The sequence below is a fragment of the Heterocephalus glaber genome, unplaced genomic scaffold (genome assembly GCF_053883595.1).
Source record: "Heterocephalus glaber isolate CG9 unplaced genomic scaffold, H.glaber_assembly_v1.0 deba00001457, whole genome shotgun sequence".
NCBI lineage: Eukaryota > Metazoa > Chordata > Mammalia > Rodentia > Bathyergidae > Heterocephalus > Heterocephalus glaber.
In genome coordinates, this window is record NW_028258305.1 from 46,554,101 (window position 1) to 46,581,661 (window position 27,561).

A 27,561-nucleotide genomic window follows, 5' to 3' on the forward strand; every position below is an offset into this window, starting at 1 on the left:
GGCACCTGCTAGGCTGCCTTAGCTGCAATCCCCAGCTCCTGGTGTTTCTCCTCAGCCGTCTCCCACCCTGGGCCCGGCCGGCGGACCTTGGCAGGCACTGCCCACTTGTCTGAGCCGTTCTCTCCTGTGGTCTCTGCCCCGACTGCAGTCGTCCTGGTGACCACGCTACCTGCTGGCAGCTCCGGTGCTGCTTCGGCACGCCCGACCGCCCCCTCAGACGGCTTCCGAAAGCCCGCCTTTGCTGTTGCTCCCAAGCGCCAGCCCTTCCTTCAAGGTGAAGTGTGCGCCCCCGGGCAGCTCTGGATGGCTGCGCTGCCTTCAAGCGACCCCGTGCCCTCTCCAGCTCCCCAAGCAGGCCGCGGCTCTCTCAAGACACCTGGCTTTGCCCCTCGGCACAGAACACGCTGTACCCCTCCGCGTCCTCCACAGTGGTCCCCACCCACAGGGAGCAGTGTTAACCTCAGGCAGCGCTGTCATTCACAGCTAAACCAACAGAGAGTCCAATGCCACCGAGGGCCTGGGGAGCGAGTGCAGGCGGGGAATGGGAGTTCACGCGCCCTTCTGTTCTTCACACCACAGAGCCCCACACTCAAATTTGTGCCTTGTGTTTGCAAGATGGCTGTTGTGTCTCCAGCATTAAGAAAACAGGGAAGGGACAAAAAGTCTTCTCCTAGCAAGTAGACCCTACACAAGAAAACACACACACATATTTATCTATATATACGCACGCTACCTAGAACTGCGTCCCATGGCCCCTGTAACCATAAGAGAACACGAGTGTTCCGCCGTCCGGCCTCTGGAGCCTTAAAGGCAGGAGGAAAGGGGCTTTTGGGTAGCTGGTCCACAGTGCCTGCCATCCATTTCGTCTTGTTTCAGTCACACTGGATCTCATTTAATTTACCCATTTCCCCAATCAGAAAGCCATGGGTCCAAGGTAACAGCCACTCCCCTGTGGCCCAGGTATGGCACAGCCTCTTCCTGGGGGTCCCTCGTACGTCCCAGACCCAGTGCCCCTGGGCCTGCATCCCTGTCCCAACCTCCAGCCGCCCGGACACATCCATGCCTCCTTCGTCAGCCCCGGGGCTGGCCAGGTTTCAGGCCGGAGCTGTGTTCCTTGGTGTTAGCCGACTGACAAGCGGGCGGTGGCCTCGTCCATGTGCAGTGCATAAACCTGGAGCTCCCGAGAGTCACATCGGAGGATGGGGCTAAATCATCAGGTCCCCGAGACGGTGGGGCAGGTCACCCTGTGCAGGCTGTGGCCTGGACGTCTCTAAGTGACCACACTGCCTGAGGCCAACGGCTTCCCCCATGGAGACAAGCCTGGGCGCCCCTCCCAGGGCAGCAGGGAAGGAGGAGACAGAATCTTTTGCAATCTGGTTTTTGTTACCACATCTTCAACCATGGAAGGGGCTGCTTGAGTCAAGCAGGAAGCAGAAAATATCAGACTCAGAGCCCACATTCCACACTTGGTGTACGGTGTGTGGGAGTCCCATGGGACAGAGTCCGTGGGGGCACGGGAGGCTGGCTGTGTTCTCCGTGGGCCCAGGTGTTCCGGGGCCCCTGGGCTCCACGCCGGGTCACCGGCTCCAGCATGAGGCAGCCTCGCCTGCTCCCTACCCCACGCTGTCTCTCTGGGGGCTCACCCAGGAGTCCCCACCTCTCTGCCCCAGGACCTCACCACGCAGCCTTGGCCGGCTGCCTCCGGGGTCCAGAGCCTGGGACCCGATGGCCTCCACAACCCCGGCCCTCGGCCCTCGAACAACACTTGTTCAAGCAGATTCATCATTCCACCAAAGCCCTGCTCTGTCACTGAAAGGACGTGTCTGACTGTCGTGGCCGGGACACAGTGCCCGACACCCACAAGTTCAGGCGAGGTTTACTGGGCTCACGGTTTGCAGAGGCTCAGTCCATAGTCGGCAGCCCCAGGCAGGGCGGCAGGGCAGAGGGCACCGGGCGCCGTGCCCTGCTGCTGCCTCTCTGCTGCCTCCCAGAGACCCCCTCCCGTCTTCAGGGCTTGGCAGATTCTCCTACTCTTCTAGCCGGGCCTGTTTCTTCAGGGCCTTGCTCCTTTCCTGACGATCCCTTAGGAAGCTCCGCAAAAGGGGACAGGGCGCGTTTCTCCTCCGCCCGGCCGGTGTGGGCGGCCTGTCCCCTTCTCCGGGGCTCCCGCTCAGCTGCCCTGGGGACACGGGCGGGAGGGCGCGCCCAGCGCCAGCCCAAGTGGGGACCAGAGGCGAAAGGCGAGAGGGCAGGGGTCGGCGGGATCGCTGCAGGCAGCCGGGGAGCCCGCCAGTCGGTGAGGGCTCGGAGCTTCGCACAGGCCCCGCAGCGGGGAGAGCGGAGTCGGAGCTGGAGCCGTCCGTCGGCTGGATAAGCCTTCGCCCCGATAAGCCTTCGCCCCAAGGGCGGGGAGGGCCCCGCCGCGCCGCAGGGAGAGCCGCGCTCGCCGCCAGGGGGCGCTCCAGGCCAGGCCGGGCGGGCGGGTGGGCGGAGCAAGGGTCCCGTGACCGAGGCCGCCCGCGCCTCCTCCGCCATGCAGGCCCCGGCGGCGCTCGTCACCTCCAGGTGAGCCGGGCCAGGGCGCGGGGCGGGCGCGGAGGGGAAACTGAGGAGGGCGCCCGGAGAGCGGAAGTGACGGGCAGTGCGCGTCTGTGAGCCCCGCACGCCGGAGGCCGAGGCGGGAGCATCCGAAGTTTGGCCCCGACCTGGGCGCCTTTGGAGACTTTGTCCCAGAAGGTCAGGGAGGGTGGGCGGGGCGGAGTTACGGACGGAGTCGGAGCGGCAGGGGAGGAAGCCGCGCCCGGCCAGGCCCTGGACCGGGCCCCGCCCGCCTAGCTGGGCCTGGAGGTGCTGGGAGGGACGCGGCGGGCCTGCTCTTCCACCCTTCCTACCCTCTTCGGGCGCGTCCTGTACCCCACCCTGCCCCGTGCATGCAGCCTGGGGCTCCAGGGCCAGGTCAGCGGGCGGGCAGACCGCTGCCCAGCGCAAACGCGTCTCCCGACTGTAACCTGACTTCCTGCTAGCTCTGTAGACCGTGCAGGCAGAGGGAGGATGCGGGCCGATCTGCATCCCTGGTGGAGGTGCCTCACCGCCACACCAGTGTCCCCGCAGAGGCTGCCTGCTTCTCTGCCGAGTGGAGCCCGAGTTGGCAGACGTGAGCACCGTGGCAGCGGACACCCCGGCCACCCTGCAGACCCCGGGCGTGACCTCTGACCTCGAGGCGTGTGGCTGCTGCCCGACCCGCACGTGGCGTTAGCAGGCATGGGGCGCTGCTGAGCGGGCCGTGGCCTCCTCCTTCCGCCCTGCTGACCAGCACACAGGCCCCAGCCCCTGGGCTGCAGGTGACATTCCCACCAGCCGCCCTCTCCACCTGTGTCCAGCATCCATTCGTCCAGCTCACGTTCAACCGGGGTTCTGGGCCAGGGCCCAGTCCAGTTCTGGGTGCAAAACAAGGTACCAGGCAGAAGCTTCATGGGGACAGTAGGTGAGCTGAGAAGATGCCAGCGTTGACACGTGCCAGGGAAGGCACCTAAACGTAGGGGCCCGGACGGAGGGAGTGGACGCTGCTTTACCCGGTGTGGCCAACGAGCATCGTGCTGATAGGCTGGCCGGGCCAGTCCCCCGTAATCTCCCCAAAGGAGAGAGCCAGGGAAAAGCAATTTGGAAAACTGTACCGGGCAGAGACAGCAGGAGCCGGTGTCCTGAGGCCAGCGTGGAGGGAAGGACAGAAGAGTGTTAGATGGCCCCAGGCAGGGAACGGGAGGCACTGGACTCTGAGGCGGTGTGGCTTCCTGCTGAGTGCGTGACCCAGGGCCGTGGTGGCCTCGAGGGCTGACCAGTGTCTCCCAGCTCCCTGGCTGCGGGAGGGCTCCGCAGCTCCAGCGGGCATCCACGGCCCGGGCCGCAGGCCATGGTCAGCCCGAGGGGTGTGTGGGTTCTGGGCGAGTCTTGGAGACTGGACTCGCGCGTTTGCTGGTGCTGAGGTGTGGGTGTGAGAGAGGGCGGGCGCGGGGAGCAGCCAGGCTTTCCCGGAGGACAGGCTCGGAGGGGGCGTCGGCTTTGCCAGCTGAGATCCCCACGAGGGGACGCTGGGGACTGCTCTGCACCAGTGGTCCTCAGGCCCTCTGTCCTGAGCTTGGTGCTCGGGGAGGGACCAGCAGAGCGAACGGCTCTAAGGCAGGCGCAGTGGGCCCGGGGCGGGGCCATCCCGAGGGGGCCAGCGCTGGCCTTTGGATGTCAGCGCGGAGTGGCCGGGCTCGGAGGGGGCCTCAGGTGCCCTCCTGTATGTCACCTGCATGATGACCCTACAAAACAGGTGCCTCGGCTGGAGGTGTCACAGGCCTGTGATCCCAGCACTCTGGGAGGCTGAGCCAAGAGGAAGCTCTGCGTGGGTAATGTAGTAACTTAGCAAGACTCTGTATAGAATGATGTAGCTCAGTGTGCAGGGCCTGGGTTCAGTCCTCAGTATGAAGGAAGGAAGGGGGAAGAAAGGGAGAGAAAACCCAAAAAGAAAAGAGGGAGAGAAAGAAAGAACGGAAAGGAGAAAAGGTGCCTTGTGTCTTTGCCCCCTGGGGCAGCCGGGGCTCTGTGGGCTGGTCTGGGACTGAACCCCCTGGGGCCCTGGGTGAGCACTCCCCTGGGACTGCTCCCAAGTGTTGTGGGCGGCTCTGGGCAGGGGATCCCTTGTAGGGCCGGAGGAGAAGCTGGAAGTGTCGGGCTCACCTGCCAGCCTGGCGCTTCCCTCCTGTCCTCGTGACAGCAGCAGTGTGTGTGACTCCAGATCTCTGCTGTCCCTGCCCAGCCTCTGGCTGAGGGTGCCAGCAGAGAGGAAGGCAGCTCTTCACTCAGCATCTGCCCTCACTGCCCTCCCAGCCCTCCCTGCTGCCGACCAGCCCCAGCTTCCTGAGGGCTCTCCCCGTGCAGGTGTTGCCTGTAGGTGTGCATCTGCTCGGTTGGCGCCTCGTGGCCGGCCGCCCCTGTGTGGACAGAGCGTGCTGCTGGTGGAAGGGGCAGCAAGCTTGGGGCGGGGATGTGCGCAACCTTGCAGGAGTCCTGGGGCCACCCAGACAGCCTGGGCTGTGGGGCAGAGAGGGCAAGGCCAGCCAAAGTTTGCACCCCTGAGCCCGGCCTGGGCTGCAGAGCCCCTGCACCAAGTCCCCTGGAGGTGAGGAGAGCCGGGTCCGTGTGCAGTGCTGCGTGGCACTGTCTGCACAGCCCCGAGGGGACACTGACTCCCCTCTTCCTGCCGCCTCACTGGCCCCTGCCCTGCCCTCACTCTGCCCGGCTGTGCTCCCCGAGCTCCCCTGCACCTGGCTGGCTGAAGAGCCGAGTGTCTGTCCGGCTCCAGGAAGGTCTCGGTCCCGTGTCTGTGCAGACCCGAACCCTCCTTGATCTCCGTGGAGCCTGCAGGACACAGTGCTGCCCTGGAGTTCTGCAGCGCTCACACACCAGGCTGGTGTAGAACCCTTGGCTGGTGTGATTTCCGACAAGCCCATCCTCCTGTTTCCTGCTCTGACCTCACTTTTGTGCCCGAGCAGCCGCAGGCGGGAAACCAGGCTCTGTGGGGGGAGCCGGTATGTGGAGGGGAGCTGCCCTCGCAGTGGCCCCTAGGCCGCACCAGGTCCTGCCTGATTCCCTCAGCAGGAGCTGCGACTTGAAGTGGACTTTGCCTTCTTCACCTCGCAGGCAGCTCCAGAATGTCCACACCGGCCTTGACCTGTCGGTGCCCCAGCACCAGGAAGTGCGGGGCAAGATGCTGTCCGGCCACGTTGAGTACCAGATCCTGGTGGTGACCCGGCTGGCTGCGTTCAAATCAGCCAAGCACAAGCCCGAGGATGCTGTGCAGTTCTTGGTGAGTGGGTGCCCCAGCTGGAGTGCTCCAAGGGCGCCGAGGACCCAGGTGGGCAGACACGCCCGCTTCCCAGGGCGCAGGCACGACTGCCCAGGGCCACACTATGGCGGGTGATGGAGACATGAGAGCCAGTCCAATCCGCACAGCCTGCAGGGAAACAGACGTGTGGAGGCGCAGAGGGAGGTCCAGGCAGTGACCGCAGCCACGGGGCCTGGGGCATGTGGGGAGCCCACCCCCCCGGGAAAAGCCCTCATGAGACCCCTCGGCAGAGCGAGGGCGCAGCAGTGTTAAAGGGGTGTCTGGGGCTTGCGTGACAGCCATGTGGGGACAGCAGTGAGCGTGGTCCTGAGGAGCAGGACAGGGAGCAGGCAGGCAGGGCAGGTGTGTGCTCTAAGCAGGGGCCACCCCGGACCCACTTGCTGCAAGCCGAGGGACTGGGGCCGTGGGCTGGGTGGAAGGAGGAAGCCAGGGTGCCGGAGCCTGGGTGCCAGGCAGGTGCGGCCTCCCAGGGTGACACTTGGAGCGGGTGGCTGCGGTCAGGAAGGAAGGCGGGCCGGGGTCGGACACGTTGTCGAGGGCACTGCACACGCTGGCAGCACTCTGTTGGCACAGGGGCAGGGCAGATCCACGAGGTGTGCCCAGGGGCAAGCGTCTGCCCGGTGGGTGAGCACAGCAGGCCCAGACTTGGGACTGGTCAGGCCTAACATGCAGGCTTTGGAGACCTCAGCCTGGGGGTGATGTTAAGACCTGGGGGTGAACGAAGTTGTCTAGAGAACAGACGTGGAGGCAGAGAAAGGCCGGTGGGCAGTCAGGGGCACCCGTGGGCAGAGCCGGCAGGCGGGACCCTGCAGCAAAGCAGAAGGAAGAGAACTGGCCCCTCGGAGTCACAGGAGCCGAGCCGGGGGCGGCCCGGGTCCGAGATCAGGCAGGCAGGCGTTCACGCTCAGCCTCTTGCGGAGAGGGCCTGGGCCTGGGAACCGGGAAGACAGCTCGGGACTTCAGGCCAAGGGGAGATGAGCTGGGGCCCTGTGGCCAGCCGGGAGTAGCTGCTGCGGGCTCACGCACAGGTTGGTTCTGAGCCTCCCTCCCAGCAGCCACAGAAAGGGGGAAAATGAATTGCAGTTTTGATGGCCTATTAAATGAGTCACAGTTCTCAGGCGCAGCCTTCCTTGGAGGAGCACTGGGCAGTGAACGGAGAAGGGCCTGAGATAGCAGTGATGTTTTCTCGTCGGACTGTGCCTCGGTGACTCTTGACGAGAACTAGGTGGGGTGTGAGCTGCTGTTTCCCGGGTTGCCTGGGCCAGCTGCCCTCACCTCCTAATGAACTCGTCTGAGCCAGGATAGGCTCAGTGGTTTAGACCTAGGTGTCCCCCGAGAGCCTGGGTGCTCAGAGGCGGGGCTTTTGCCCCCGGTGACCAAATCTCGGGTGTTACAGCAGACTGGCTGTTAGGAGGTGGAGCCTGGCCACAAGAGTAGCCCTCCCTCCCTGGTTCCTCCTCTCGCCTTTTCCTGGCTGCCTCGAGCTGAGCAGCTTTCCTCTGCCTGCGCCCTTCCACCGTGCCGCCCACCATGCAAGGACCGAAACAAGAGCCAAAATAAGCCTCTCCTCCTTTAAGCTGCAGGTGCCGGGTATTTTGTCCCAGCAAAGAGGAACGCAACTAAGATGTTGGAAAAGGACAGGCAGAAGAGGAGGCGATCTGGGGTTGATGCTACTGGGCCCAAGGCAGGGCGGCCATCTGGGAGCGCTAGGCCAGCTTGTCCTGGCTCGGGCCAGCTTCACGCGCGGTGCGCATGTGAGGACACCTGTAACAGCTCCACCGCCACACCAGTGCTGCTCTGGCCTCACTGGCGATGCGCATGCCCTGTGGTGTGCGGGGCACCACGTGCGTGTGTTTGTGTGTGTGTGTGTGTGTGTGTGTGTGTGTGTGCACGTGTGGGTGCTTCACAGACAACGGAAGCACCTGTAAGGGCAAAAGAGAATGTGTTTAGTCTGTGAGATCTGGAGGTGTGGCCCGCAGTTGTGTACTCCAAACCTGAAGTCTCTTTGGAGTTTCATGATTTAGCTAAAAGAATGAACATTTTGCATCTTCTCCTTAAACGGACACTTGAAAGAAAGTCAGGAGCGTGTGTTTCACTGCTCTATCAGTGAGTTTCGTGGTGCTGGGACCAGCACCTGATGGCAGCCGAGAGAGAAGCGCTTTGCCTGGGCTCACAGTGGCAGAGGGCTCAGTCCAGGACCAGCTGGCTTGGAGGCAGGCGCATCGTGGTGGAAGGGGCTGGCAGAGGAAAGGCGCCCACATGTGGCAGCGAGGAGGCAGAGCACAGGGGAAGAGCCTGAGAGGAAGGGCCGGGGCCAGTCACAGCCCCAAGGTCAGGCCTATGACCACCCAGGCACACCAGGAGTGTGCCTTCACACACGCTGACAGCCAGGAGCCACAGGACAGTGCCGACCGTGCAGCAAAGCCAGCCCAGGAGGCCTCCGTGTTCATGGGTGCCAGGTGCCCCGTGTACCGGGCTGCAGGCATGAGCACGTTAGAGGAGCAGGGCAGCAGTGATATCTGCCCGCTGCCGGGCACATGGGGGCCACAGCTGAGTGTGAGTTCTCCCCCTGGCGCTGCGGTGCTCAGTCTCTCCTCAGTCCCCTCTCACTGCTGGTGCAGGTGGGAAGCTGCCTGAGACGCCCTGGCCCGAGCTGAGGGGTGCAGGGCCTCAGGCCAAACTCTGGAGCCCTCTGTTCCCTTGTCCACGGGTCTGTGGGCTGGGCCTGTGTGGGACAGTCCTGCCAGCAGGGGGCGCTCGGCCTCCACCGCAGTCTGCTCTGCCTGCCTGGCCAGAGTGGGGTCCTCCCGAGCCCCTGTCCAGGCCTTCCCCGGAGGCCATTCTCAGCTGAGCTCTGGAATCGGGTTGGGCATGACAGCTTCAGACAGCAGCTCCATCCCAGGTGCCTCCCTATCCAGAGGGGCTCGGAAGGCCCCCGACCTTCTGGTACTGAAAGTCTTCCAGCCAGGGGTGCTGGTGATCCGACGCCACACGGGTCACCAGGCCTCCGGAGCCTGTGCGCGGGAGCTGCAGTCCAGCCGAACCCTGCGTGCCCAGGGCTGAGTGTGAGTCGGCCACACCTCCTCCCCACGCCCCACAGTCAGGGAGACCCTCGGGGAGCCGAGCAGCCGGGCGACTGACTGTACAGACCACAGCGATGGCCCCGCACCCTGCGCACGGTGAACGCCTCGGGGGCCTGGGAGCCCGGCAGAGCCCACGGCAGAGCAGTCCTGAGCGCTGCTGTGAGGAGCCAGTGTGCAGCCTGAGCCCAGCAGGAAGCCGCCCCCGCCCCAGGGACTCGGGGTGCTCAGCACACCTGGGCTGGCGCAGGAGCCCTGGCTGGCTCACCCAGATCTCAGCGTGCCGCAGGGTGCTGGCAGCAGCTGTGGCAGTGTCCGGCCCCACCGGAAGGCTGCCACCGGCTCCCGGGAGAGGGGACAGCCGGGCCTGTGCCGATACTCTGACTCGCGGAGTCACCTGACGGTGGCCTGACCGTCGCGGGCGCTGCGAGCACCCTGCTGACCCCAGGAAAGCCGGGGCAGACTGGCATCGGGGCCTCTGCAGGCCAGGCGGGTCCCCCACTGGCCGTCCTCCCCATGCCCCAACACACTGGCTGGGCCTCGGGCCGCCTGAGGCCCGGAGACCCCTGGAGGCAGCAGGCGCCTTGCCCGGGCCACTCCCGAGAGCAGAACACTGCACCTGCCACTCTGCTCCTCTCATTCCAGGTCTCCAAAAAGTACAGCGACATTGAGGAGTTTTACCAGAAACTGAGCAGGCGTTACGCAGCGGCCAGCCTGCCCCCGCTGCCCAGGAAGGTCCTGTTTGTTGGAGAGTCTGACATCCGGGAGAGGAGAGCCATGTTCAGTGAGATTCTGCACTGTGTCGCCAAGGACGTCCAGCTGGCAGGCAGCCCTGAGCTGCTGGAGTTCCTAGGTACCCGAGGCTCTGGCCCTTGTCCCTGAAGCCCCCCAGCCCAGAACCAGGCCTGACTGCCCTGGCTTGCCGAGAATAGGCCCACAGCTGCCCCCGCCGCCGAAGTTCCACCCAGGCTGCTCAGGCATTAGGGCCTCTGGACACCGGGGCTGGGTGTGAGCGAGACGCAGCGCCTGAGCGGTGGTCCAGACCCCAAAGGGCTGCCTTGTCGGGACGCCAGATGGGCTCACACAGGGCTTTCTGGGCCAGCCCCTGGAGCCCTCTGTTCGTCTCTCCCTCCCTCCCTCCCTCCCTCCCACACACCCACACACATGCACACGCACCCCTTCTCCACTTAGCCCTGGTGTCCTGGACTTCGGGAATAGCTCTGCTTCCACACCAGGCTGGTGACCCTGGCTCTGGGGCACCTCCTTCTTGGCCTTATTCCCCACAGGACCATGGGGGCGTTGCAGCACGCACCTCTCGTAGCGGGGACCCTCCTCCTGGCCTCCCAGGCAGTGTCCAGCCCCTCTGTCTTCTCCCTGGCGATGTGAAAGTTCCTGAAGTGGCCCGTGAGCGGCCACACCGGAAACAGTGCTAACAGCGGCCCCGCTGTCCGCCCCCACCCCACCCTGCCCCAGCAGGCCGCGTCCCCGTGTCCCCACGGGTGGTGCCAGTCCCTCGCCTGCCGTCTTCCCTCTTCAGGGCCGTCGCTGAACTCTTTTCTGACTACTGTGGATCCCCTGGTTCCATGGGAGAGAAGGGAATTTTCCAGAAGAATGTCGACAGCAAATAACCGGCTTTCAAACAGTGAGGTTGGCAGCGAGGCGCGGCCAGAAGCTCAGAGGGGCTGGGACAGGATGAAGCCACACAGCCAGGGCTTCCCGTGTCCGCTCTTGTCTCCCCGCGTGGTCTGCTGCCCCTGTACTCATGCCCACGACCCTGGCTGCCCTGCTGTCCCTGCGGCTGCACAGATGAGGGGTCGGTCGATGGTCGCAGCTGCAGAAGGCTCAGGGGCCCTGCCCGGCCTGCAGGGCAGAGGTGCGGCAGGGTGGTCCAGCTTCCCAGCCCTCCTGGGCCCATTCGCTCTCCTGAAAAGCAGAGGCACGGTTCCCTTCTCACAGGGTTTTGCAGTAGGTGTGGGGTGCTTGTCACATGAGACCAGTGGTCCTGAGATTTTGAATGGTATTTTCTCCTGTGAATAAAAGAACAGAACGTAATACACAGTCAGTCATTATCACTCGGAGCATCTTGTGAGAGTTATAAACAGTCTTCTTTTTTACCTACTGAGTGATATTTTTAAAGAGTGGATGCTTTAAAAGATAAACTACCCAGTCTGCATCTGGAGAGATGAACAAGCAGTCCCAGCCCACGCTCCTCAGACTGCCTGTGGGGAGAGCCGTGCGGGCTGCAGCCGTGGCCGGCTGGTGCTTCGGCAGATCCTGCAGCTCGCTGGCTGACGACACCAGGCGCTGCGGAGGCTTCCAGACGCTCGCGCTCTGTCTGCCGCCTCGTCCCGGCGCCTGTCCAGGGCTGCATTTGCCAGTGGGCGAGTGGAGCTTGTTCCAGAGTCTTCCACGCGGCCAGGCCCTCGCTGCAGCCTCTGCTCAGGGTCTGGAGCAGGGCTCTGACTGTCGCTGGCTCGGCAGAGCCCCTCACTGGCCCCACGGTGTGAGATGCCTCTGGGGCCCCTGCCGCTCCAGTTGGGCCGCTGCTGGCAGCCTGGTGGCTGTGGGCCGGGACCGCGGCCTCTCTGAAGCTTCCTCCGTGACCCCTGTGTAGGCGTCCTCAGCACACTGCACGCTGCCACCCATGCCGCCCGGACCCGCTGGTCTGGCTCCAGCAGAGGCTGGTCCCGGGCAGCTGCAGGGAGCCTCAGCCACAGGTCTTGGCACCCAGGTGCGGGAGGTGGCTGCTCCGCCAAGGGGGGTTGACGCCCTCTTTCCTGTCTTCCACAGGCACCAGATCCCCTGGGGCCGCAGGTGTCACCAGCAGGGACACAGGAGGCCAGGCGGGGCACAGTGAGGAGGCTTTCGACTTCTTCGAGCAGCAGGACCGAGAGGCCAGTGTGGGTCTGCCCGTCCTGGGCCAGAAGAGTGAGTCTGAAGAGCAGCCCCTGGAGGAGGAGGAGGAGGCCCTGGACCCCCTGGGCATTCTTCGGTAAGGCTCCCGTTCTCGGGGTCGCTTCTGGGGATGGCGACAGCCCCTGCCCTCCCCTTGGGAGCCAAGAAGACCTCTGCTTCCGCGACCGTGAGCCAGGCCTCCCTCCACTGTGCCCCAGCCCTGGACAGGGCCCCGCGGACCGTGAGGGTGGAGGGACGCGCTGACAGGAGGAGGGAGGGAGTGGGGTGCCGGCCGCTGCACAGAGTCAGCCGCTCCCATCACATGCGGGCGCACACCCTGGTGGAGCTGAGGGCCAGCGCTGTCTCCCTGTTCCAGACTGAGCGGTTTGGCCAGGACATCCCAGCCGGAAGGCGGGGGTTTTGGGGAGCCAGCTCCTCAGCCACACCCAGGGCCCTCCCGTTTTCTTCTTGGCCCCAACAAAGTGAAACTGACGTTTTCGAGCACCTACTGTGTGCTGCCACTGCACTCTGCGGTTCACGTTCCGTGTCTCATGGGTTCCCTGCCTGACAGCAGCTGTTGCTGTCCCATTGTGCAGACTGAAGAAACAAACCTGCGAAGACCGGGCCCTGCCTGAGGCCAGGCAGCTGGGAGGAATGGTACTGGGGCTGGAGATCCCTACCCCTGTCCCTCTTGGGCCCTGGGTTGACCTCTTTGCTTCAGTTTTCCTCAGTGAGTAGGGGCTTCTGATTGCATCCACCTCCTAGCACTCTGGTGAAGATTAAATGAGTTACGTAGACGGCAACAGTACCTGTCATGGCCCCTCCGTCTATAGAATCAGACTCAGACCACGGCGCCTTCCCCTGCCAACATGAGTGGGTCTTGGGTTTGCAGAGGACCTCCCTGTGCAGAGGAGGGAGGCCTTCCTGGTGGGTCTGGCTCCAGAAAGGAGCTGGGGCCCAGGAGAACCAGACAGGCAGGGCCAGGACCAGTGACCTGTGGAATGAGCCGCTCTGGTGGGGGCTGCAGGGCCAGTGAGACCAGCGCAGGGGGACGAGGATTCACATCCGGGGCCAGAGCAACACAAGAGTCACGGTCCCACTGGCCTCTGCCCGAGGGACAGGCGGTGGGGCTGGTGGGGGATGAAAAACTCCTCCCCAGGCTGGCCCCTCTGGCCCTGCTGGGCTCAGTCTTGGTAAGGGCAAGGCCTTGTTTGAACTCTGTTCACTGTTGTCTTGAGCAAGCACAAGTAGTGCCAAGCTGAGCTGGACGTGGGTGGCTTGTGCCAGCCTTTGGCTGAAGGACATGCCTAGCAAAGCGGCTCCTTTTTTGGGTAGGAAAATGCTCGCTGGGTTGGCAGAGGCTGCCTTGAATGCCCTCCTTCCTCCAGTGTAGCAGTGTTGGGGACGCGTCAGCAGGCCTGGCTTCCTGTGGCCCGGCTCCGCACTCCAGGGTGTGTGACTTGGAACCACCCCCCACCCCCCCAGGAAAGCTCCGCGGCTCTCTCTCTCTCGCCGGTGTCTTTTAGGGACCCTTGTGACACCAGTTGTCTTAGCGCCTTTGTCTGTAATAATAAGTAACGTTTTTTTGAGCTTGTTAAATGCCGACAACTGAGCTAGTTAGCATTTGCTGGCATTAGCTCCTTTTACTCTTGAGATCGCTTTTCTGAAACTTTGTTGCCATGACTCAGAGTAAAAATAATATTGCAGCTGGTGACCAGGATTTCTGTGTGTACATGTTGCAAGTTGAACTGAAACAGAAGCTTTAAGGAACCTTAATTAAGGATATTTCTCGCTGGTATTTCCTGCTCTTGTTCACTGTGTGCAAAGGTCCCGACGCACTGCCTTCAGGGTCGGTGGGCCACAGTGGGACGTGCTGCTGTCTCGGCATCAGCTTCCTTTTCTCTGAACTTTGGGCAGCTGAAGTTGAGAGTCAGGTTGTGTGCTCACGTTCATGCAGCCCACAGATGGCTGAGCCAGGACCTGAGGCCACTGGGAGCCTGGTGTTTGATAGTGTGGTGGTGGTCAAGGTCCAAGCTGGGTTTCGCGGCATTTTGTGGACCCTGTGTTCTGCACAGGCAGCTGGTGAGTTCTGCGTGTCTCTCCCCGCTGTGGCCATGGGGGGGCGCTGTGGCTCTATTGCCGGGCCGCCGCGGGGGGGCGGGGGCGGGCGTCGCTGGCACCAAGCTGGAGCCCTACTGGCCTGGCTTTTCTTTGTGTTTTCAACCTGCCTCCAGTTGAGGGAAGGGCATTATTATACCATTAGAGAACAGAGAAAGACCGTGGAGGCCCCTGCCGCTGGCCCCAGTCCCAGCGCGACCCACACAGCTGCATGCACCGCCTTCCACTCGCCCTCTCCGTGCTGTACAGGTTTCATCTGTAACACTGTTTGTGTCTTCATGGTTCTGAGAATATTGAAGTTCTACCGTGACTTCCAGCCTTCTGCTAGAAATACTGTGCTACAGTTTCATGGTGATGCAAATAATACACAGCAAGTAGAGAGAGACTGAAATCCCGGAGAAAGTCCTCCCCCGGACGTGTGCACGTGGAATGCCCGTGTCTGTTCCCCAGCGGGTCTGTGGTTCCGCGCTGCCCTGCGACTGGCCTTGCCGCCATGTGGGCTGTCTTTGCAGATCAGCAAACACTTTGCCAGCCTCACTCTACTGGCCCCTCGGGCCGACACACTGTCCGTAGCACTGTTCATAGCAGTGCCCCGGTTTGCAGACATGCAGTGTCTTCCGGGGGCTTCCTATCAAAGGTGGTAACCTGAGGGACTTTTATACATACAGCTTTCAATCGCTTGACCCCAGAGCTGCTCCCGGGTGCCAGTGGGGTCCTTGGGGCTCCCCCCGCCCCCCCGGCGAGGGGAGCCCACCTGCTCTGGCGCACGCCTGCCTGCTGTCAGACCTCCAGGACTCGGGGGTCCTGTGCTGTGGCCGTGGCCTCATGCAGGGCAGCTGTGTTTCTTTCCTGTAATTTCTTACATAGATTTTGCTTCATTTTCTGTAAAGTAAAAGTATAAAATAGTAGTTTGCTCACCATATCTGGAAGCCCTTCCTGCGCTGGGGTGTCCCTGTGGCTTTAGTGCCCTGGCCCTCTGCAGGTGTCCCCACATGTGTGCCCAGCTTGTAGAACTGGGTCATCCCCAGCGCAGACCAGATGGGCGCTCTGGGGACAGCACAGCCACAGCTGCCTCCCTCAATGCCACTCGCAGAACCCCTGGCTTCACTCCCGGGCCCCCTGGATGCCGGCAGGGAGAGCAGCAGACACCAGCTAGGGACTCTGTGCCAGCCTTACGCTGGCGAGATGCAGGTTTCTAGGCCCCGCAGACCTGGGTGAGCCCAGACTGCCTCGGCAGGCCCTTGAGGGGAGTCCGCAGCCGCATGCTGAAGAAGCCCAGAAGCCCTCTGCTGACAACTGGGAGCTCCCGGTCGTCCCAGAGTGCCTAGGAGCGAGCGCGCACAGGGCAGCCCCTCCTACCTGCCCCTCACCTCCTCCTCCCTTTCTGAGGTTTTCCCTTCCACCTGACGCCACTGCGAGGCTGTCCGCAGCCCGTCCCCCGCCTGTGTGCTGCCCAGGTACACTGGTCTGGCCTGAGGGAAGGGCTCCTGGGGAACATGATGCCTCAGTGCTTTCTGCTCTTTTACTGCAGTAGCAAAATACTTGGTTCAAGAGAAATCTCACCTGGAACTCTGAGGTGTAAGACAGACAGAGTCTGGTTGCCTCCTCAGAGACAGCAGCAGGGTGCGCTCCTGCTCCAGCCACCCCCACGGCATGGCGCAGCAGGCCAGGCCCCTCTGAGCATGGCTGAGGCCCCCGGGTGTTCCCAGGATGTGTGGTCACCTCACCCCAGAGCAGGCTGGGGGCAGATGGTGGCAGGTCCAGCCAGTGGAGGGTTGGAGGTCATCAGCACTGGCTCAGAACTAGTCTCTTCCCTTGTGGAGCAGCTATGAAGTTAAAAGGGTGGGTGTTCTCGGTGCAGTGTTGTGCTGTTCTACAGAGGGCTGCGTGTCTGCACAGCAGTCGAAGCGTGGAGGCAGCGTTCCTGCGTCCCGTGTTGTTAGGCAGACAGCACACCTTTGCTACGTGCTGGTTTTCCCTCCTGCGGCTGTACCTGTAAGCCAGAGGCAGCAGGTCACCTCCTCCGCCTCTGTCCTGGGAAGAATGACCTCACCAAGCCGAGCCCTGGACGGGTTAATGGTGCTCAGGCTGCTTGGCGATTGTATCTTGGGCGGCCTGGGCCACCCCATGTCCACAGCTCGACAGTGTCCTTAACCTGTGAGGTCAAACCCAGTCTTCAGTTCACCACCAAGGGCCTTCCGGCGTCACCAAGAGCAGCAGCAGCTGGGCACCTTTGTCCTGAGACCCTCCTTGTGTGGGGACGGAGCTCCCAGCCCTTGGGTAAGTGCTGTCCTTTCTGGTAATGCAGGTGCTGGCCCCTCAGTGAGGACAGCCAGGAGCTGGGCCAGTGTGCGCCTCGTGCAGCGTTGGGGTGCGCTGGGTGATGGACATGTTAGTGGAGACCACCCAGACAAGAACAGGCGAGGCAGTTTGTCCTGAGCCTGCCATGGCCAGGCAGGCATCAGCCACCGTGCCATGCGTGTGCCAAAGACTCTGGCGGGCAGGGCCATGAGGAGCTTCACAGCGGCAGAGGGAAGGCTTGGTGCCTGCGCTGGCATGAATGGGGTAGTGGACAGCAGTGTGTGCTGCATCCGCGTGCTCGGCTAAGGGCCGTGTTTGGCTTCCCTGGAAATGGAGCACCTGGGAAACTGGCAGTTACTGATCCAGGCCTGGCCGTCTGGGGCTGACCCCTGCAAGCCTGGTTTGGCCCCCCGAGCTGCCTGCTGCAGGCTGGGCGCCAGGGTTCCGCCTTACCGTTGGCCTGACCCTGGCCCTTTGCATACTGAGTCTTTGGGTGGCAGGTGCACAGCCACTGTAGGCGAGACGGCCCGGATTCCAGGGCCATGGTAGGTGAGGACTCAGTCTGCCCCTGCTGAAGTCCTGGCCCCAGGGTGGGGCCCGGGCATGGAGGGGCCCCAGAGAGTCTGCCTGGCTACTGGGAGGATGAACTGGCAATGGCAGCAGTGATGGGTGTCCGCGGGGGTCCGGGCAGCTCCCCACATGGGCCCTTGCCTTGCTGAGGCCCGCCCTGAGCTCACTTGCACCCGCAATTCCAAATGGCTGTGTGCCCCACCTCTGCCGCTCGCCAGGTGGGGAGGGGCCTGCCCGCGTGCCGGTCTTCTGCCTTCTCTGCTGCTGGGCCCTTGGCAAAGCCAGAGCCCAGCCCCTCAGGGATGCCAGCTTCCCCTCGCTCCAGCTGCCTCCTCCCTCCAGGCGCCTGCCACCCAGCCGTTGGGCACCTGCCCTATGCCAGGTCGGGGCCCGTGGCGTCTGCACAGGGCCCTCGTCTGCCTGGAGCCCCACTTTCGTGGCTCTGCTCCCCTCTCTTCTCCGAGCCCCCCCTGCCCTCCAGGGAAGCCCCCCATGGGCACCGCTGCGAGCTGCCCATCCCGGAGTGACTCCTTTAGTTCATTTTCTCACACACTGAAACTCATCTGATTAGAAAAACAAACAGCTGAATGGAAGATAAAAACATGAAAAGTGCTTTATTTCAAAGCAGGAAGGTTTCATCATGGGCAACAAGGTTGATTTCCACATTCGGCTGAGCTTCACCTGGCCTGGAAGGTGGCAGTCAGGGTCTCCTGGCCATGGGAAGACCCGCTGCCCCCTGTTTGGACCCAGGCAAGCATCTGGGAGTCAGCTCTGCCAGCCCTCGCATTCCCGGCCTGGGCGCTGGTGCCCACTGCTGGAGCTGTGCTGGACAGGTGGATCCCGGGCGCCCAGGGCTGATGTGCTCATGTGTCAGTCACTGTCGCCAGAGGGCTGAGCCGCAGGAAGCAGATGCTTCTTGGCTGGTCAGAGCGGGAACTATCAGCCCTGGCAGCTGCCGCCTCTCCCCGGAGCGTGCTGCACAGCCGCCTGCAGAAAGCAGCGGGGTCTGCGCATCTGTCTCCTGTCAGGCCCGCAGCAGGAGCTCGGTTTGCGTCAGGCGCGACCACGCTCACACGGCCATGCTGCCCGGAGTCCTGCCTGGCTGCTGCAGCCTGCGTGGGGCCCCTCGCCTCTCGGCCTGGCGACCTGCACAGGCTCCCCATGCGCCCCATTGCCTCCTCGGTGGCCCTCATTGGTCCCAGCTTCCTTCTCAGTGGCAGGAGAGGAGGGCTCCTGGTCATAGCCTGGAGGAGCTTGGCAGACAGCGGAAAGGGAGGCTGAGGGGATGTGGTGAAGGAGCGGAGGAGGAGGAGCGGGGTGCAGAACGGTCAGCGCAGCACAGACGGGCAGCCTGGACAGCTCCTCCTGAGGCCCTCCTGCCCCGGCCCGTGCACTTCTGCTCCCCAGGCCAGGCCTGGCCCATCCTGCAGGTCCATGAGGAGCTGGGGTCCCCGCCCCAGCCCACCCCTGCCGGGAGCCTGAGGGTCCTTGTCACCCGTGGCCCTTGGGCTCTGGTCGTGCCAGTGCAGGTGGCTTGGGTTCCTCTGCCTGAGATGCCCCTCCCGAAGCCCCTCTGGGTTGCCTCCCTCCGGGAACCTCTCCCAGCCCTCAGGCTGGGTTGGCTCCTCCCTCTGCTGGGGCAGTGAGGACGGTCGGCCTGTGGTGATGACTGTGCCCTGCAAAAGGTGACCGATGTCTCCAGTGAAAAAGGCATGGTCATAATGCAGTTCTGAGAGGAAACAGCTAGAAGGAGCATCTGGCATCGTCTGTGTTAAGAACAGAAGCAAGCATGAGAGGGGAAATTGCTGAAATCCTGAACAAGTGCTTCGTTGTTCTCTGGCACTTCCCTTCCTTCCGCTGTCCCCTCTCTGCTGCTTCCTGTGGTGGCCCTCGCTCCCTCGCCCCACGGGCCCGCTGGCTGATAGGACACAGGTTCAGTTCCCAGGAGCCTCCTTGTTCTAAGTGAGGTAGTGCAGACTTTGGAGGGCAGTGGGCAGCTTTGGGCCTAGAGCTGCCCGCCCGATGTGCAGGCAGGGGTGGGTGGCTCCTCCCCTCTCACTGCGCAGTTCCTGCTGGGGCCAGGGGCCTCGCCGAGGCGGCTGCAGTGGTGATTGAGGGCAGAGAGGCGGTGGGGCAGAGCTGGAGCTGCCGGGCTGCCCACCACATTCCACTGGAGACACTCGCCCCAGGGCTGCCTGGAGTTTGGGCTGGGGTCTTGGCCGCTTACAGGGGTTCTCAGGGCTGAGGCCAGAGGGGAGGGTCACTGTCCGGGTGACAGCAGCTGAGCCCCAGCCGTGGGGGTGTGGGAGGGCCAGGCTGAGTCTTCTGGAAAGCACTTACCGTCTGCACCAGCCCCAGGCGGCCCTGAGGACAGTGAGGGCACAGCGAGCGCGGCCTGCTGGCCTGACCCCCGTGCAGAAAGCTCGGGGATGCGAAGGGGCTCCCCGGCTGTGCGGCCGGGTCTCTGCCGCCTGTCACCACCTTTGAAACTGCCACTTTCTCCCAACGCCCACACCCTCTTCCTGCTCATAGGATGGGCAGAGGGGCCGGGGCAGCGGACCCTGTGCAGTGACCACACTCACTGCGTCCCAGCACCCCTCCTGCCTTGAGGCCCGGCAGATACTCACCTCCCAGTCGATTCCTGGGGTGTCACACAAGCCCAGCCCCATGAAACCCCACCAGGACCTGGCCCCTGAGCACCCGAACTGCTGTGTCCCGTGGCGCCCTGCCTCTGTCGCCGGTCCCTGTTCCAGCTGCAGCTGCAGGCCAGGCTGGACTTCTCCCACGCAGCTGGCACGAGACCAAGGGGATGTGGCCTCGCTGCACTCCGCTGCTGCTGGTCAGCCTGTGGCCCTGTTCAGGGCAGTACCAGCCTCGGTGCAGTGTGGCCAGCGTCACCAGGGTGAGCTTGGATGGTGACATCGGTCCAGTGGAGCAGCCTGCCGGGCAGACGGGCCCATGCCATTCCAGCCTCCAGGGAGGAGAAGGCTGGAGTACCCTAAGAAGGCCGCTGTGGGCTGCAGCTCCAGGGAGTAGGCCAGCTTGTCAACCTGAAGCCCAGTCTGTCTGGTTAGCGGCAGTGTCGCTTACAGTGACTTGGAAGGATCCATCCCATGTCTGGGTTGCAGGTCACCCTGATGGGGAGATAAGCCAGGCACGCCCCTCCTCATTTCCTGCTGCAGGCGGGCCCTGGGCAGGGCCTCCTCTGCCTGTCAGCGCACAGGGGTAGCAGGACTGAAGGGTGACAGAGCCAGCTGGGGTCCTGAGCCCCAGAAGGAGTGGGCTGCCCTGGGGGCCCAGGAAGGGCAGTGGTCCCACCACTCAAAGGAGGTGACGCGGCTGGTTTCTGCTCTCTCCTGCCCCCCCGCACTCGGGGCTGCAGAGCGGGCTGTGTTCTCTGGCCTGCGTGGGCCTGGAGGCTGGGAGCGCTCTGGCCTTCGGGTCTGGGCCAGATGGCCGCTTCTCCCCGTCTTCGCCCAGGCACACTGCTTGGCTGCTTCAATGGTGGGGCTTCCCGCTCCACTGTCAGATCTGGGAAAGCTCCTTTCGGCCCAGGCTCCACCTGCCTCCTCAGTTCGCCCCAGGCCTACCTGTCTCCCTGGGCCGGGAGGACCTGCCTGCCAGAGAGCTGAGGCCTCTTCTGTTGCTCTCCTGCCAGGCCTCCACGTGGCCCTCTCTGGCCCTCGGTGCCCAGTGAAGCCCAGCATCTGGCTGTGCCCAGTGGGTCACCTGGCCTTTGGAGAGAAATCTTTACCTCATGTTTTTGTGTTTTATCTCCAGCTCCAAGAAGCCCAAGAAATGCCCTAAGGTGGCTGTGAAGGCCAAGCCCGTGCCCCGCCTCACCATCTTTGATGAGGAGGAGGAGGATGGCCCCGATGTGGAGCTCTTCGGCCCAGGCGGGAAGTTGTCCTGGAGGGGTCCCCGCCAGGGTGCGCCCCCCATAGACTGTAAGTGGAGCCCCGTGAGTGCCTTTGCTCCGTCTCTGCTCTGTGGCACGTGCGTGACTGCAGTGCAGGTGTCCCCGCCCCGTTCAGCTGGGACAGACTCAGCTGGAGAAGCCCAGCCTGGCCCGATAGCCCTGTAGCCTGGAACATTCCGGGGCTGTGTGCTTATTCTAAGCATCCCACGGAGGAGGGGGCGGTCCTGTTGCATCCACACCAGAAGTCGCTGGCCTGCGTTGAGCATGCGTGGACTCCTTAGGGTTTTAACGCCAATTCTTCGTGCTGCCCTGTGGGTGCCCCTGGGGGCTCTGCAGAGTTGGCGGAGGAAACGGGAGAGCCTCAGGAATCGCCTTCCTCACACCTGCTCCTCCAGGGCTGGGAGGTCGTGAGCTCCCACCTGGGCCGGGCCCAGGGACCCACAGACAGGGACCGTGAGGGACAAGATGGCGCCTGATGATGCAGAGCAGGAATGCTGCTTCCCGGGCTGGGGGCCGAGGTCCGGGGTGTCATGATGGGGTGGAGCTGTGCCGGGCTGAGTGTGGGAGGGAGGCCAGGCCCCTGCTCCCCAGTGTCCTCAGCAGCTCAGGGGAGAAGACTGCCACCGAGGGCTGCAGCGGCAGTGTCCCCGCCCTGCACCGGCAGGGGGAGCCCTGCGGGAGGACGGCACTCAGCACCTGGGCGCGGAAGGTGCTGCAGCAGCAGGGGCCAGCTGGGGCATCGGGCACAGTGAGCAAAGAGGCCGTTGCCCTGTGAAGCAGCAAGGAGCCTGGAGAGCAGAACTGGAGCGAGCTGAGGCAGACAGGGGCCCCGGCTCCCCTCCTGCCCCAGTCCCATGTCTGAGTGCACCAGGAGGCGAGGCCTCGAATCTGCCCCGCACCCTGGCAGCTGAGCACCTTCTCCCTCCCTTCCTTCCTGCAGCCCTGAAGCTCTTTGATGACCCTGACCTCGGCGGGCCCGTCCCCCTGGGTGACCCCTTGCTGCTGCCGGCTGCCTGTGGACGTGCAGGGCTCACGACCAGCCTGGATGGCAGGGGCGGCTCTGCTGAGCTGTTCAGGTACCCCGTCCCCAGGGGCGCGCCGGTCCCCGTCCGAGGTCCCCAGAGGGATCAAGGCCTGTGGCTGCCATGGCCAGAGGCAGTGATGGGGGCTCGGGAGGGGCTGCAGCCAGGACAGCTCAGGGGGTCCCTAAAGACGCACATGGCTAGGCCCGTTCTTTCCATGCTCAAGTTTTAATAATTTCTGTAAAGAATGGCAAGTGACATAGTTCAAGAGCAAGCATAACCGGCACACATGGTTTTAGGAGCAAACAGAACTAACAGTAGGTAGCGAGCCACTCAGGTGGAAGGGCAGAGCGCGGATGTGGCAGGCTGTGGTGAATGCCAGCCTCTCCTGAGTGCTGTCCAGTGGTGCGGGAGCCTTCATGTCGTCTTGCTTCTCCCTGCTGTCCGCAGGGCAGAGCGCATTCTCTTCATGTTATGGAAAGCTGGGAGAGGCTGGGATGTAGCTCAGGGGCCCGGTGCCATTCCTGGTTGTGCTTAGCAGTTTTCGGAAGCGGACTGCCTGTTCCAGGAAGCGTGCGGGGCCCCAGGACGCTGTCGTCCCTCTTGTTAGCAGCCCGGGCTGTCAAACAGACTCTAAGTGCCTGTGAGGCCAACATCTCCCAGAGGGCCCTGGCATCTGCTCCTTCTGATCCTGTTTCCTGGCTGACGGCAATCATTCCAATAGAGCCGAAACTGAGGCACAGGGAGGCAGATTCTAGGGTCAGCCCTGGGGAGCAGCAGGGCCAGGCCGAGCGTGTCCACCTCTGGCATCTTTCTTCTTGGTCACTGCTGACCAGCCCACGTGTGCAGAGCCTGGTCCCCGGATGTACACGGCTCCTCCAGGGCTCTGTGGCCAGCGAGTTGGGGAATACTTCTGTCAGGCAGGCCCTCCGCAGGCCCGGCTGGGGAGCTCATTTCCTGCTCTCAGCAGTCCCCGGGACCCCACCTTGAACACCTCCTAGCGCACTGGTGGACCTCACGCCAGCTGGCCTGCAAGGGCAGGGAGCTGGGCCTGTGATGACTTCGGGAGCCCAGACAAAGGCAGGGAGCTTGGGAAGGGAGAGCCGAGCAGCCACCCATGTCCAGCCAGAGCACCTCCACCATGGCCGCACCCAGTGAACACCTCCCGCCCAGAGCGCGTCCCCTGCTGCCTGGCTCCAGTGATGGAAGCTGGAAGTTGGCTACAGGTTTTCAGCTGCTGCTTTATTTTCCTACGGGGCCCCATTTGAGCATGATTCTGTCCCGTTGAGCTTTTCCGGGACACCCTCCCTCGGCCCTCTGGAGGATGCATGGGGAGCCAGTGGTGCCCTAGGGGACTTGTAGAAGGACTGCTGCTCACAGGGAGCCCGGGCTGCCAGCGCGGCCTGTCCATGAGTGACACCCCCAAGTCTCCCTGGATCGGGGCCACCACCCTCTGGAGACTGGCTTGGGCAGGGCCCCCTGGCCTGGCCTGGAAGGGCAACTTTTGCTCCCTGCCATCCAGTGGGCACTCAGTCTGTCCTGGGGATCCGTGCCACATGCAGGAGCTGGCTCCAGGAAGCAGGCAGGCCGGGCCGGCGCCGTCAGCAGCTGGTCCTGGCAGGCAGCACCTTCACCCCCACAGGCCTCTGCCAGGTGCTCAAACGGTGTCCTGGCGTCTACTCTCACCCCCCATGGCCCGGCTGCCCCTTAGTTCCAGACCTTCCCAATCCCCTCCCTCCCTCCACCGTCCACGCGGGGCCTCCCTGCCTCCCTTCCTAGGCCGTCCCAGCCTGCCCACCCCTGCCCTTCTCCACCCTAGGTGCCCTCTCTGACCCTGGCCAGTGTGTGCTCTGAGGAACCAGAGGGCCAGCTGCTCCTCAGTACCTTCCACGAGAGCCGCTCGGCCCCTGGCATCAGCCTGGGTGGCATTCCCTCAGGCCCACACAGCAAGAGCGGGCAGGAGAGAGTGGGGAGCAGAGCAGCGCCCTGTACGCAGCCTGTGCAGCACTGTCCCGCTTCGCAGGCCAGGCAAGGAGCGAAGCTTGGCAAGGCTGAGCGCCCCTCCCACCCTTCTGCCTGCCCCGCCTCTCCCCACCCAGCGGGGCTGAAGGAGGCGCAGAGTAAGCCTGCCTGAGGCTGGACAGGGCCTGCACACAGGGCCCCCGCAGTGCCGAGACCCAAAGAGCCCACCGCACCTGGCCCCGGTGCTGCTTCCCCAGCATCTGCTGCCCCTGTCCCGGGTTATGAAGATGAATGTGGAATGCCTGGCCCTGACTGCACTCGGAGGTGGGGAGTGGGCTGAAGGAGTGTTCTGCACGTCTCGTCCGGGTAGTTCCTCCGCCAGACTAGCCGCAGGAGTGCCCACAGGCCCAGGGCAGGCACAGCAGCGGCCTCGCACTCCGCCGTGCAGTGCCAGGGCGCCCTCTGACCGCCCCTCCCCTGCAGCATAGTTCACTGCTGGGGCAGTCTGAGGGCCAGGCCCTGCTGAGGCCACTGCATCCTCGGGCTCCGTGCTGCCCACGGGCGGGGGCCCACCCATGGCCGCTCAGAACACCACCCCACCCCGCCTCGTCTCTGGGTGAGCTTGGTCAGGCCACGCCAGCCTCCTGGGCTCCAGCTCCCCTCTGCAGGGTGGCAGCGGGGTGCACCAGCCCAGAGTGGGGTCCCAGGGAGACCCCGTGCCCGGTGCAGAGCGGGAGCTTGGAGCAGGGCAGCGGCTGCTATTCCCACAGGCTGGCGAGGCACAGGTTGCAGTGGAGCTCCCCGAAGAGCAGCGCTCAGCAGCCTCCGAGGGCCTGGCGTGCTGTGGCAGTAGAGGGACAGCGAGCCCTGCCCTCCGATTGTCCAGGGTGGGGTGGGGCGAGGCGCAGCTGGGGTCTTGCTGCTGCTGGAGGGTTTGGTTCCATTCAGGGCTGTTCCCTTTGGTTCCCTAGAGTTGAAGAGGACTTGGACCAGATTCTGAACCTAGGGGCCGAGCCCACGCCTAAGCCCAAGCCACCCGTGGCGGAGAAGCCAGCACTGCCCAGAAAGCCAGCTGTGCCCCCCAGGGCAGCCCCGCCAGAAGCCTCGCTCACACAGCAGAGGCGACAGCAGCAGGTCCAGGCGATGGACGAGGTGGGCATCTTGCAGTACATCCAGGACCACGAGGCACAAGCCCAGGCCCCTCCCAGCCTCTTCTGACCTGAGCTGCGCACCCTCCCGTGGGGCCTGCTGCGTCCCTGAGGACCTCCAGTCCCGGGCGCATGGGGGAGTCGGGGCCTGGCCACGCCATCGTCCTTCTGTCTCCAGCCTGCTTGACTGGAGCCTGGAATAGAGGGGTCAGCACGGGAATTGACCCCCGCGCCCTCCCTTCCGGCCAGTGTGGAGGGGAGTGGTAGGGGCCTTGCTCACCTGCTCCCCGGTGCCTGGCTCCGAGCTCGGGCGGAGCCGTTAGGGCCCAGGGAGGCACCAGCCGGCACAGAAAGGAAGGCCTGGGGGCTGCCGGGGGCTGCTCTGCTCGGCTGCCAGCCTGGAGGAGGACCCGAGGAGCAGCCTACGCGTCCTGGACCTGCAAGCCCAGGTCTCCCCTGCACATCCTCCCCGGTCCTGGCCACAGCCAGCGTCCGCCAGAACAGCTGTCAGCAGCGTGGGCCGGCGCATCCCCGATCTCGGCTCCTCACGTGGGTCCTGGTGCTCTAGGCCCCATCCAGGGCTCTAGGCCTTCTTGGTGGCCTTTACCGGGGTACTGTATGCGGGGCAGGCCGGCGCCTCACATGGTGCCTGGGCACCACGCAGCTTGAACCCGGCCACGGATGCTGTTTCGGGGAGCAGAGGATGTCGGGCCATGTCTCCTGGACGTGTTCCTCATACTCAGAGCCGGTTTTCAATGAAACGCAAGTGTTGTTCACAAAAGCAACCTCTGTGGTGCTTGGCCCTGTCCTTCAGGGGGCCCGTGAGTGGGAACAGGAGCCAACCCTGGGGAGCCCTTGGTGCTGGGCCAGGTGCTGGGCTCTCGGGGTCTGGTGTCCCCACTTGCGTGCAGGCCAGGCCGGGCCAGGACCCTGAGACCCATCAGTCACGTGCCCAGCTCCCTTGCTCCGGGCAGGCCACCCGCCAGAGTGGCGCTTGGTGGCAGCCAGCTGGGGCCCTCCTTCCGCCCTGCGGCCTGAAGCGCAAGTCCCCGCCCAGGACCAGCCCTGCTCGGGACAGCTCCCTCTGGCTCCTCCTCCCTTTCTCGGCCAGGTTGTGGCGCCAGCCCCGTTCACAGGCTCTGCCAGCCACGAGGCCGGCCCCTCCCTGGGAGCCACTCACCCTTGCTGGCCCCTTCCCCTGCTTTGGGGGCTGGTGAGACAGGAGCAGGGGTGTGGCAGCAGGGTAGCCGTAGAGGGGACCTGCCCTTCTGGTGTGCTTCTCCACTGCAGCCTGGCCTCGGTGGCTCGGTGCTCTGAGTGGCCCAGCTGTGCCCATGCTCGCTGCAGGTCTGTGACCCAAGCCAGTCCTGACACCCAGACGCCAGTGGAGTCTGCCGAAGTCGTCCAGCACTCCTTAAGGCTGTTTTCATGCCTAGGCTCACCGGAGACAGCTGCATGTGTGTGGTCGGGGCGGATCCTCACGACCAAGAACTGCCCCACCCGTGCCCGGCCTCCGGCTGCTCCTGTAGGGAGGGTGCCTGGAAGGGGAGCAGTCGGTCCTTCCCCACCATGTAAACTGAGGCAAAACCCATGTGGGAGGGGACCGCTTCCCCCTCCCCATGGGCTGGACCAGGGTGATGTCACACAGCTCCGCCGGTCTGCAGACCCACCTGTTCTGTCCTCAGCATTCCTGCCCCAGCTCGGCTCCACAGTGCTGCCAGATCGGGCCACCCAGAGGTCCTGGTGCTCACCGCACTGCAGGCTGCACCCCGGGGAGCGAGAGGCAGGACTGGGAACCGGGAGGCTGCGCGAGGGACTGTGAGCAGACTGCCCTGGGCGGCCAGAGTGGAGCAGGGCCAGAGCCCAGCCCCTCCCCCAGGGCCGCCTCTCCTCCCCAGGCCGTGGGTTCAGATCTGGCAGCCAAGATGGAATGGGCTCTTGGTTCCCAAGGGCAGACCATGGGCCCATCAGTGGAGGCGCACTCAGCCCCAGGGGTGCGGCCGAGGCCCTGTGGGAAGAGACGGGCTGTGCTCAGGACCTCTGCGTGTAAGCCGGGGGACAGGGAGTACTGTCTGTGGCTGGAGTCCGTCTGTTCCCTTCTTGGCACTGCCCCGCAGGAAGCTGTGCCTCGGGCCAGCTCTGCAAGGTCCCGGTCCTGGCGTGGCCAGTGTCCAGGGCTCCACCTGAGACCCCTGTTCACCTCCGACCTGTGACCGTGCCAGCACACGTCCAGACCCGAGCTGCCCCACGTCCTTGTGGACTGCCCTGGCCCCCTGGCCCTCGTGCTTGGTGCAGATGAGACAGCAAAATCTAGCCGCTCCCAGGGTCCCGTGGCCTTCATATCTGGCTGTCACCTGGGCGTTGTGGCAAGAGACTGTGCAGGGGAGCTGACCCCCCGGGGCCAGGCTGACAGGGAAGGCTGCATCCTGAGAAAGGCCTACAGAGCTGCCAGTCACACCAGCTAGTGGCCATACTCCTCGCTGGCACATTCAGCTGCCAGAGCCACTTTAATCACCAAAGTTCTTGGTTCTGGTTCTGGATGTGGATGGCCTCACTCCCTGCACTCTGGTTGGCCCAAACTGTCCCGCTTTGTGGCCGGTTCCCTGCAGCCCAGGAAGCTGTCCTGTCCAGGGCAGGTGAGGAGGGGAAGCACAGG

The 27,561-nt window shown here is 64.0% G+C and overlaps 1 protein-coding gene and 1 long non-coding RNA gene across 8 annotated transcripts; one reads left to right on the forward strand and one right to left on the reverse strand.

Annotated features, from left to right (window-relative positions):
- Positions 1-2,481: 2,481 nt before the first annotated feature.
- On the forward strand, positions 2,482-25,690 carry Hs1bp3 (HCLS1 binding protein 3). Of its 7 annotated transcripts, none has more exons than XR_002392776.2 (9): positions 2,482-2,565; positions 5,686-5,851; positions 9,616-9,823; positions 10,508-10,612; positions 11,761-11,962; positions 20,635-20,801; positions 21,714-21,849; positions 22,797-23,021; positions 24,729-24,916. XR_002392776.2 is itself a non-coding variant. In XM_004839063.4 (8 exons), exons 1-8 carry the CDS (start codon positions 2,534-2,536, stop codon positions 24,973-24,975), a joined length of 1,263 nt encoding a protein of 420 aa, XP_004839120.1. In that variant the 5' UTR covers positions 2,482-2,533; the 3' UTR covers positions 24,976-25,690. The 7 variants fall into 7 exon arrangements, 4 of the variants coding, with proteins under 4 accessions (XP_004839120.1, XP_004839124.1, XP_004839123.1 ...); XR_002392778.2 differs by lacking the exon at positions 24,729-24,916 and adding an exon at positions 23,615-23,787; XR_002392777.2 differs by lacking the exon at positions 24,729-24,916 and adding an exon at positions 23,318-23,497.
- Positions 17,443-20,314, reverse strand: LOC147827084 (uncharacterized). The gene is made up of 2 exons (XR_015453249.1): positions 19,482-20,314; positions 17,443-18,620 (listed from the first exon to the last, which is right to left on the reverse strand). It is a non-coding gene; the product is annotated as an uncharacterized LOC147827084 (long non-coding RNA).
- Positions 25,691-27,561: the final 1,871 nt, after the last annotated feature.

Bases quoted from the DNA above. Each gene is read 5' to 3' on its own strand.
- Hs1bp3 (XM_004839063.4), top strand. From the start codon at position 2,534: ATGCAGGCCCCGGCGGCGCTCGTCACCTCCAG. The intron at 5,852-9,615 runs GTGAGTGGGTGC...CTCTCATTCCAG, and splicing joins AGGATGCTGTGCAGTTCTTG to GTCTCCAAAAAGTACAGCGA. The intron at 9,824-10,507 runs GTACCCGAGGCT...TTCCCTCTTCAG, and splicing joins TGAGCTGCTGGAGTTCCTAG to GGCCGTCGCTGAACTCTTTT.